Source organism: Eutrigla gurnardus, assembly GCF_963514095.1.
Source record: "Eutrigla gurnardus genome assembly, chromosome: 3".
NCBI lineage: Eukaryota > Metazoa > Chordata > Actinopteri > Perciformes > Triglidae > Eutrigla > Eutrigla gurnardus.
Window position 1 is genome coordinate 23,181,947 of NC_139917.1, and position 11,262 is coordinate 23,193,208.

Here is an 11,262-nt window from a genome sequence, read left to right on the forward strand (position 1 = left end):
TCACTTCTGGCTGTATGACTTTTAAGTGGAACTTCTTTCACGCTGTGAGCAATGAGTTTGTAACCCTTTTTCCACAGTAGACATTTTTGACTTGTCATAGGGGAACTAAATTTAAAAACTGGCTTGGTTCTGCTGATCCAGTAAGCCATGACAGTGTGCAGCATGCACAATACCAGGACCTGAAACAGCTAAATAGAATTCATGTATCATTCATTTGACCATTTTCAAATTTGCGTGTCCTACTTTGACAGCATATTTTGTGTCTGGTATTGTGTGCATGCTGACTCACTATGACTTACTGGTATGTGAAATAGAGTTATCATAATCTATGATCAACTATGTGGAAAACAAGTCTGTGTTGTCTGCATGTATTTTATGCAATGCCACCTTTGTTGTAAATTGTACTTCTTACATTGTTAATAAAGTTCATAAAGGGGTCTGTTTTTTCACACTCAAAGAAGAGGATCTGTGCAGCTGCTGAATTAGTCTATGGCTTAAACGATCACTGCTCTTAAAAAATATTGCATACGTGAACTACTAAATACCCAAGGTGATGTGTAATTCTGAAGATGATTTGTATAGCACAAAGGACTTTTCTTTGACTGAAGTGTGGGATGGTAATTATCTTTGAATCACAGCTCCTTATCTACTCTCTGGCACCCTCTGGCTGAGCCATGCTCACTGACTCAATAATGCCCTCGTTGTGTTTATGTTGTACTTACATGGCCATAACCATTAATTAATACAATTAATGGTTGTTGTAATTTGTTTTTTTGTTTGTTTTTGGGTAAATACTGTGACACGTCTTAACCTTTTCCATCTCTTGTGAGGAATGTACCTGCTCTTGTAGTATTATGTAGTTGTTGTTACGTGAAACATAATTAATAACTATGAATAAATGCATAATGACATGTGTGTTCGATTATTTTTTTTACCGGTTTAATACACGTGTGTCCATCGGCATTTTTCTTTTTACGGGGGGGAGATACGTTTAACAGCTTTCAGCTGGTGCCTGATTAGAAAACTACAGCGAGTCAGTTATCGCGAGAGCATTTCAGGCCTATGTGAGACCACGAAGCGGATATCCGTTCTCTTTTCCGTGGCGGACCGTCGTAGGGCCGGTTTAGCAAAATGAAGGTACAATGTTTTCATATCTCTAAATTACTGTGGAAAGCTTTTTTTCTTTTAAATAATCCATCGTGCTAGATTGTATGACTCTGAACTTCAAAGCGATGCAGTTAAATGTAGAAGTCGCGGCTCTGACACATAGGATGAGTTCCGATTGTGATGAGCGCTGACGAGCTTGTCGGCAAGTGAGCTGTAGAAACATGTCGGCACACTGACCGAAATGTGCAACCAGTTCAAGTTTCAATTGACTAAAATAAAAAAATTCAAACTTGTGTAACTCACGTTACGTGAACCTGCCGTGTTATCCGCGTTGTCGGTCCATCGCGTTTGGCGTGAACTCGGCCGTATTTATGCTAGCATTGCCCGGAGTGCTAATGTTAGCTAGCCGACTAGAAGCTAACAGGCCTCGGAGCCACTGGGTCTCCCTTTGAACTTTAGCTTATATGCGCTAATGAAGATGTGATGGAAGGTTGTTTTTTTTAACCCTGGTGTTCTGCTGTTAGTTTCCCACCAGCAACCCCAGTGTTGCTGTATATCTCCCTGCTTCACCCTCATACGTGGCTAACGTTACCTGCTACACCTACCTGCATTGGTACTCTTGGCAACCTGTCACGACCCATGTGGTGGAACCCAACTAACGACCACATTGCAATTCTCTTTCAGCTGAACATCTCATTCCCCGCTACTGGCTGCCAGAAGCTGATTGAAGTTGATGATGAGCGCAAGCTGAGAACTTTCTATGAGAAGCGTATGGCCACTGAGGTGCCCGCTGACCCTCTGGGAGATGAGTGGAAGGTAAAGAAATGTTTGAGTACTTTGGTCCTTTTATATTTGTTGGTACAATGTGTGGCAGTGTGTATATTTCAGTGTGCTCTGGTGAAAATGTCTCAGATGAATCTTGCATGCATAATGTGGCACACCAGTAGACCCTTTCTGACTGATCCATAGTCATTAAGGGGGGACAGTGTGTTGCCAGAGTAACTGTGGAGCTGCCTACAAGTTTCGACCATGTCCCGGATCAGTGGATGGTTGGAACGGCATGGCTCTCTCATTGTAATTCATGTGACTGGGCCTCTCTGTAGGCCTGAATGACCGACTGGTAAATGGACAGCCATACAATGTGCCAGCCTGTCCATTGGGAGCACCTGGGGCTTAGTATCTTGTTCAAAGATTCTTTGATATGTGGCCAGGAGGAGTTGAGAATTAACCCACTGTGCCTGCAATTAATGGACAGCCAGTTATACCTTCTGATTCACAGCTGCCCCTGCATTGATTGTGTCCACTTGATTACTAAAAGGCAGTTGACCATCAAACTGAAATTTTGAAAGTCTGATCTTGATTCTTTGAGACATTGCGTGCCATGTCACCCTAAATGGAGAAGCAGAAAGGTAAAGATAACATGTTTTCTCTACTTCTGCAGGGTTATGTGGTGCGCATCAGCGGAGGCAACGACAAGCAGGGCTTCCCCATGAAGCAGGGTGTGCTGACCCATGGACGCGTGCGCCTGCTGCTCAGCAAGGGCCACTCATGCTACCGTCCACGCAGGACTGGTGAGCGCAAACGCAAGTCTGTTCGTGGTTGCATCGTTGATGCCAATCTCAGCGTTCTCAACTTGGTCATCGTCAAGAAAGGTAATGTGTTAAGTCTGACTTGTAGACACCTTCATGGAAATGATCAATTGTATACAAAAATCTACTAAGCAGTTAACCAGACAATTCTCTACGGTTCGCAGCGCATGCTTATTTAGAAATGTATCTTAATATCACTTGTAAGTTATCTTCATGGCACACCAGTAGACCCTTTTTGATTGGTCTGTAGTCATTAAGGGGGGACAGCGTGTTGCCAGATTAACTGTGGAGCTGCTTACCAGGTGCAACCACGTCTAGGGTCTGTGGCTGGTTGAACTGCATTGCTCTGTACACTAGTGTCCGAAAGACACAAGCTGTTTTCTTCATAATGACTGAATGCAACAGTGTGACATTGGTGTGATTTTTCTGTTGATGAGACTGTTTAAGTGTGGCCAGATTTCCACAAAGTGTTGGTCACCCTGATCATCTTACTGCTTTGGGCTGCAGGCTCATTTGCTTATTTTAAGCGATTTGTTGAAAATCATGAAATTACAAGATGTAGGCTGTGAAATTGCCTTTTAATAATGTTGATTTTAACTCATCATCTCCTGATCTGTTTGTTCACAGGCGAGAAGGAAATTCCCGGGCTGACCGACAGCACCGTCCCTCGCCGTCTTGGTCCCAAGAGGGCCAGCAAGATCCGCAAGCTCTTCAACCTGGCTAAGGAGGATGATGTGAGGCAGTATGTTGTGAGGAGACCCCTTACTAAAGAAGGTATGGCTAGTGTTTCTGGATCAAGCTTGAAATCATGAGCCACATGATTAGTTGCTTCAAAATGAGAGAAAATTTAACTTAATCTAAAAATATTGAAAACACACACAACTTTGTTTTAATTGTCATATTGCAAGTCTTTTAAGATTAGTCTGGGAATTTGACATACTGTTTTCCTGGAAAACACTATACGATAGTGGTGGGATATGCCGTTTAAAAGTATTTCATAACGGATTAATGTCATTTTTGTTAATGTCTTGACGTGTTCTTGACGCTCCTCTGCCTTCAAACTGTCTTGATGGGCTTTTTTATATATAAAAATTAGCAGATTGAAATGAGACAATACTATGGTTTGTTTAGTTACACCTCTAATTGCTGGTTAAAATGACTAAGTTTGACTTTAAGTATAAACTATTAAGTTGGTACTTAATATTGGCATCCTGCTGTCACCTACCCTATCCTCCTTTACCACCACTATTTATTCTGTGTTAATAACTGTAACCACTCTTCTTTGGTAGGCAAGAAGCCCAGAACTAAAGCTCCCAGGATCCAGAGACTGGTGACACCACGTGTGTTGCAGCACAAGCGTCGCCGCATCTCCCTGAAGAGGCAGCGCACTCTGAAGAACAAGGAGGAGGCTTCCGAGTACGCCAAGCTGCTGGCCAAGAGGATGAAGGTAATGGGGTTTTTTTTAGCTACCAAGAACTGAGTGGGTCTTGGTTAGACGTTCTCTTAAACAATATTAAAACTGAGCTGATGGTGGCTTCAGATAAATAAATCACTAGACTGTAAATCTTAAGAATTTAGGACATTTTGCTGTGGTACATTTTCCCTACAAAACAAAAGTAATATTGTGGTTACTTTACATAGTGATAAGTTGAGTTTTGATTGTTTTTTAATTAGGATTTGCAACTAACAAGCAAAACAATTGATGATCAACATCCCTACTTCAGTACATGTATAGTGGATATGAGTATCATGTTTTTCTTCATGACATTTTGAAGAATTTCTTTCGGTTGAAAACCACTGCATCATCTAGCAGCCTCTGGCATCAGATTGTGTTGACAATAAAACAGTGGGGACCAAGTATATAAATGTGTAATGTTGAGCAATCTTATTTTTTTACTATGTACCTAGGTGGAAATTAACTTGCTGCTTTTTTGATGTGTTGAAACATTTCACTCACATTTGTTTCTACCAACAGGAGGCCAAGGAGAAGCGCCAGGAACAGATCGCCAAGAGGCGCCGTCTTTCTTCTCTGAGAGCATCCACATCCAAGTCGGAGTCCAGCCAAAAGTGAAATCACAAAGTCAAATAAAGTCATGTTTTGCTGAAATTAACCTGTGTCATGTAGTTCTGATTCTCGGTACCTTGGGGCCATGGACTATTTGAAATTACAGGCGTTCTAGCAGAATTGAGGTAGTTAAACCTGAAATGAATAAATCACTACATTGGGTGTCTAAACCCATAAAAATGGACCTGCATTTATTATTATAACCTTTATTTAACCAGATAAAAAAACCCATTGAGATCAAGACCTCTTTCACAAGGGTGACCTGGCCAAGAAAGGCAGCAGCACACGTCATGACAATCAGGACAGACGGACAACAACAAACAAGCAGCAAAAAACAAACATGAAAACATTAAAATATTAAGTACTTAAGTGCGAGTGAATAAGCAAATACTAAAGTGCAAGTCGATAGGCAAATAAAGTGCAGAAGATATAGATACAGTAACAAATTAAGAACATAGGCACTGTTCAAAAGTTTTCCTTTGACGTTTTCTTAAAATAGAGCGGAATGCTTCCAATGAAACAAGTTCTGATAATCTCAGTTCAGATTGGAGAGCATTCCAAGCAGAAGGGGCAGCGAAACTGAATGCTTTTTTTCCCCCGATTCAGTCCGAGCTCGAGGAACAGTGAAGTGCAGAATGTCATTTGACCTTAAGGCATAGCGGCTTCCAGTTCTCTGAAGGAACATGCATAAATATATCGGAGCCAGGCCAAGAAGTGCCTTAAAAACTACGGTCAGCCAATGTGTATGGCGTCTTACATTGAGGGAAGGCATGCCAGCTTTTGCGTATAATTCAGTGGTGGGTGAGGCGACTACAGCCAGTAATAAACCTCAGCGCACAGTGATAGACCGGAGTTAAGGATTTGAGGCAGCTGGATGAAGCTGCCATATACACCACATCACCATAATCAAGGACAGACATGAAGGTTGCTGACATCAGAAACGTCTGAGCTCTGAGTGAAAAACATGATTTGTTTCTGTAGAAGAAACCGAGCTTTACCCTTAATTTAGAGATCAAATTTTTAATGTGCAATTTGAATGAAAGTGCATCATCAATAATGAATCCCAGATACTTATAACTGGTGACCAAATCTAGAGTTTCACCCCGGACAGTTCTGATGGAAGGGACATTTTCCAGGGGAACAGCTGAATTTGAAAAAATCATCAGTTTGGATTTATCAGCATTTAAAACCAATTTCAGTTTCTCCAATCGGACCTGTACAGCATCAAAGGCGGACTGCAAAAATTCAAATGCCTGAGCAATCGAACGAGAGCAGCAATAAATTACAGTATCATCCGCATAAAGATTATAAAAACAAATCCTGAGCAAAAATGTGCATAACCCCTCTACTCATCTACTGCAAGCAATTGAAAACGAGACTTATTTATTTTAAATGTTCTCAGGCTGAAATGGGTCCATTTGAATACTTGGTCATTGTTTTAACCATAATAAGAAAACCCCCCTCAGTTACTGCAATGATGCAAGCTACAAAATAACTGCCAAATGGTTACACCATATAGACAAACCTGAACATTTGAGATGTCTTGGGCTACATTTACATGATTGAACATTAGACGTAAAAGTGGCATCACATCCTCACTTTATTCCGCATTTAGATGAGCGTTTTCGGGAGGAAAAATGCGTGCATGCATACGGTGACGCAAAAGTGTAGAATATGATTGGGTGTGCATGCCAGGCGGATGCACATGTCTGAGCGCATGCGTAGAATCTTCCTTCTACACAACGTGAGCAGAGTTTTGCGTCTTGGCAGTGTAGACGGAAACACTACTGTGGAGCGTATTCAGAAGGAAGGTGGTTTAAGATTTGTGCGTGTTTAAGCCCCAAAAACGCTGTCACTGTCGAAACAAAAGGCACTTCTGATAAAATATTTTGTCGTTTTTAGCCGCAAGCTTCCTCGTCTAAACGGGGCCTTATAACAAGTTCTACATTGTCCCAGTTTTGACGGTGTTCACATGTACAAATTACAAGTTGTCCTTTTATCTGCATGAAGAGCTGCCAGACTTGATGACAAGGGAACAACATGCATGAATGTTCAACTTATTTTAATATTCAGTTGCGTTGCACTGGGAGCAACTGAATGGAATACACACATAATTGGTATAAATCAACAAACGCATGCTTCAACATTACGGCCATTTTCAAATCCAGGCTTCATGGTTGATTGCCTTAGTCGGCATGTAGGCGGCTTAGCTTGCACCTGGATGATGCCCTTGTGCACGGACGTCTCTGCAGCATTGAGACGACTTCTGTCCTGGGACGACTGGTTTTGGGGTGGCGGGAAACTTAGGTTGTACATCTGGGAGATAAAGAACAACACAGACACAAGCTGATGCTGCAAGTACTGCGGCAGCGCCTGGATGTTCCAGGACAGGTCCATCCAGCTGGTCTGAAGAAGGCCAGAAGATCTGGACAAATTCTCCATGAACTGTTGAGACAAGGACAAAGGGTACCATTTAACCAGACTCGGTGTAAATAATAAAATAAATGGATGAATTTCATTTAGCTACTTTTCAAGGTCTCATATGGTGCATGCTGGCTCTCAGTCAAGCACATGACTTACACCGGTGTGTTACAACCATGTAATTTCCTAGATACATCATTAAGACGGTATTATTTGGAATAAATTGATGTTGTGTTTGCTATTTCCATGCATGCTCCACCTCTTGTTAAAGGAAAAGTTAAAACAGTTTGGAAAATGCACAGTTGTTTTCTTGCTGAGTTTGATGAGATGATCACTTTGTATAGATCTCCAATAAACTTAAATCAAAGAACTGCTGCACACAGCTCCTCGTAAAACCACAACTTACTGTTTCTACACTTTGGTTTTTGTATGGATTAAACATTATATAATACATTTAAGTTGTGAACATAGTGGACAGTTATTTATATTTGTAAAGCAGTTTCTCAGTCTTTATTTTAAAACAGGCTAACAAGCTGTAGCTTCATATTTGATGCACATATATTTTTTAATGTATCAATCCTCTCATCTAACTCTTGGCAGGAAAGCAAATAACCATATTTTCCAGATTGTCAAACAATTCCTTGAACTGTACTCACAGCACACCTGAACAGACTGCATCTTGGACTCGATCATGTGGTAGGTTCTCCTATAAAGCTTGGCACAGAGCGAAGCCAGTCCCACGGGCAATCTTCTCCTGACTGCGACCACCTCAAAACCCTCCACTAAGTGAGCTTCTGCCTCTACAAAGTCAGCGAGAAGACAAAGTCCAGTGTAAGTTTTAAATCTGCCTTCTGGCCGTTTCACATCGATAACTGCACATGACGCCGTGCACCTTTATCTTCTTCAGTGGGCGGAAGCACTTGGTCGATCAGAGCCTCCGACGTGACCAGAGCGGAGTCCAGTCCCACACTGGCCAAGCTGACGGCTCTCTCCACGAGTGACTGGCCTGCCTGCTCATCGACTTGATGCTTCGTGCCCATCAGCCACTCGGCTGTGTGCTCTACGCAGTCCTTAGTACCACCCGCTGCAGCGCTCACCACATCCTGGATCTCATGAATCTTGTTCTTAGCAGTGGCAAGAATCTGAGCGAAACAGGCAAACCCAGGATATATACTTCTAGTTTCTTGAGTAGAACATTTGTGTATCATTAAAATTTGTAAGCAAGACTAAAAGGTTACCTGCTCTGTTGGTGTGTGGAGCACAGGGAACACAGTCTCCAGCCAGTCCAGACTCGTACATGCAATGTAATTTGCAATGGAAACTGTGGGAATATTCCAGGCAGTTTAGCCAATATGGAAAAGGTTTCTGATTTCTCCAAAACAGATGATAAGATGATCTCAAATATCTCTTGCATCATCTTTTTGGCAATCAGCAACATAAAAAGGTTTTACCTATAACCAGATTTTAAGTAAATATACAACCTTACAGGGATTATGTGATCAATATTTAGTGATTTAGTCAAGTTATTTATCAAAAACTATAATAAAAAAAACTAATTCTGCTAATGCCTCACATAATATGGAAAGCTTGCATTTTGATAAATCCCCAATAACCCTTCCATGTATGTTAGACCTGAAACAATCAATTATACGTCAATCAAAAGAAACAATGTATCTTTATAGTGTCTATTTTATACAATTCTAACTCAGAATCCTAAACAACTTAGAATTTCTCAAATAAGTATCTTTGGATGTTGGATTAATGTCTTCTGCTCACTCTGGGGCTCCAGTCTCACAATGACAGGTGAAACCACAGCCGTCACGCTGCTCTCCAGCACCTCACACATGGACCTCAGGTTGGGGTGGCTGCATTTAGTGTCCATGTACCAGACTGACAGCGTGGTACAAGCTGAGCGAACCAGAGGCAGCTTGGCCACTCTGGCAGCTGCACTCGGCACCTTCTGCACCTTCTGCACGAAAGACACACACAAAAGTCCACACGTGTTACTTGGGTCTTTACAGGCAAACAAACGGTTAAATTAACAAAGGGTTTCCCTGTATTGTGACGTAAGTCTCCCCACAGTTACCGAAGTAAAGCATTACCAAAATAAAAGCCTCTATTAACACATATAGGAGGGCCTTTAATTGATACGGTTGAGAAATTAGCTAGCTGTCACTTAAGAATTCAAACAGAAGACATTTTTGTCGCAAAATGATACGTAACAAGTGTCGTCGCCGTGTGGGTACACGTAACGAGGGTTAATCTACCTCCATTGTACTCACCTGGTTGTTGTTTCTCGGCATGTTTGACACACTTTAAGAGAAGAGAAAAAGGAAATTTACGACGGAAACGTAAACATCTTTGTAGACTTTTGTCGGTTGAAGAGGATGTTCGAGAAGTCACAGCACTCACCCGGTAAAATGCTGCTTCATCTGGGAAACCTGCGTCATGCCAATTAGCGCTCACCTGTGCTGAGTGCTGAAGCTCTGGCTGTTCTCGCGATATGTCAACGCAGCCGTGACGAGATGATAAAACGGAAATATTCTTGCGACTGCTCAACCAGCCTAATAAAGTTTTAATATTTACAAAATGCACAGTTGGGTGCACAAGTGGTGCACTGACCAAGCCCTACTCCATAGATTATACTTATTATAACTTCATTGTGCCAGTTGAACACTAATACTATATTTACATGTAAATCATTTAAAAATTAAATTAATTGAGTTCTTTATGCTTTAACGTCACTTTATTTTTTGCTTATTAATCACAATACAATTATTGTAGCACTAGTCCCTACATCTGCACAAGGACATGTGAGTTACAGAGCTTTCCAACACAGTTGTATGGCTGTAGATCATCAGTTCTGATATACATATTACTTTTATTCAATATCCTACATACATTTACCTCTGTCTTTGTTTATTAAGCCTGACTATGAATTGGAACATGATTGATAACCTGATTTCTACTGAAGGAAGTGCTTTAGTGATTGAAAGATGAAAATGCCAAGTCCAACAAACCGTAGACTGAGTCTTTTTTAATGATTGTCTTGAATTTCAGACACAAATCAAACAACACCCGATGCCTGCAGCACACCACAACGTGGAGCCTGTTGTTTTTGTTCCAAACCTTTGAGAAGTGATCCAATGAGGATTCTCATGCTGACAGCATTTCCAAAAAATGCCGGAGGCCTCAGTGCAACACAAGGGGGACAACAATATCTTCCTTTGGGGGCATTGCTGCTGCTGCTGCTGGCTGCAATCTGAGAACATCTGCTGACACTGTGTCCACAAATACCTGACAGTAAACACCGTGAGAGGCTCAGTAAATCCTACCTACTTTGTGTAACCACTTTGAATATGAAGGTAACAAGCCATTTGATCTATACAGTGACCGAACGACACAGCCTGAGCATCTCCAGAGTCAAAGCAGACACTCAGTCTGGCAGGTGTTGCTTGTGGTTATTTGTATTTATTCTTTTAAAATGTGGGCACCTATCTACCATGCAGATTCGGGGGGAAATATAGACTATTATATTACAGTATAGCTCTTATTGCTTCAACATATTAATTATGATTTGACATCCACGCTGCTTTGACAATAAGGAGTTTAACATATGTTGTGGATGATAAGGTTTATTTGCCAGGGTGGACCTAAACATGGGGGCAGGCAGATGAAATAAACACTCATGGCAAACATCCTATCTGGTTAAGGCTGATAAAGAACAACACCCGCAATGTGTAATTACAGGAAGACAGGCTGGTAATCAGCTATGCAGGATGTCGAGTCAAGGCAAAGATGGTCATGAGGCACACATGAACACCAGCAATGCCATTTGCATTGTGATGCGCACTGAGTTGATGTTTTCCGTCAGAGGACGTTAAAGGCGATGCTTTCGACCTCCTGTGCAACGGATCGTAACGCGGCGAGCACGCTCGGTGTGTCCGTGCCGATGCTGCTGCAGAAACGTGCCCAGAAAGTCTGTCTCTCTCCTCTCTACATCGGAATGCGTCAGGGAGGAGAGGGGGTGTGAGCTCCCAGACTTTTATGTGGCAGCGGCAAGTCACAAGGTTTGGGACT

At 41.8% G+C, this 11,262-nt stretch overlaps 2 protein-coding genes across 2 annotated transcripts; one reads left to right on the forward strand and one right to left on the reverse strand.

The window, feature by feature from the left end:
• The first annotated feature begins 1,012 nt into the window (after positions 1–1,012).
• Positions 1,013–4,807, forward strand: rps6 (ribosomal protein S6). The gene is made up of 6 exons (XM_084004408.1): positions 1,013–1,137; positions 1,792–1,923; positions 2,549–2,759; positions 3,324–3,470; positions 3,986–4,143; positions 4,672–4,807. The coding sequence occupies exons 1-6, from the start codon at positions 1,132–1,134 to the stop codon at positions 4,765–4,767; spliced, it is 750 nt and encodes a 249-aa protein (XP_083860534.1). The 5' UTR covers positions 1,013–1,131; the 3' UTR covers positions 4,768–4,807.
• A 2,023-nt stretch (positions 4,808–6,830) lies between these two features.
• Positions 6,831–9,632, reverse strand: LOC311011551 (perilipin-2-like; the record flags this gene model as incomplete). Its single annotated transcript, XM_084006585.1, has 8 exons — positions 6,831–6,854; positions 6,979–7,206; positions 7,846–7,982; positions 8,075–8,324; positions 8,421–8,503; positions 8,959–9,151; positions 9,465–9,495; positions 9,595–9,632. The coding sequence occupies 8 exons, from the start codon at positions 9,630–9,632 to the stop codon at positions 6,831–6,833; spliced, it is 984 nt and encodes a 327-aa protein (XP_083862711.1).
• Between the last annotated feature and the right edge of the window lie 1,630 nt (positions 9,633–11,262).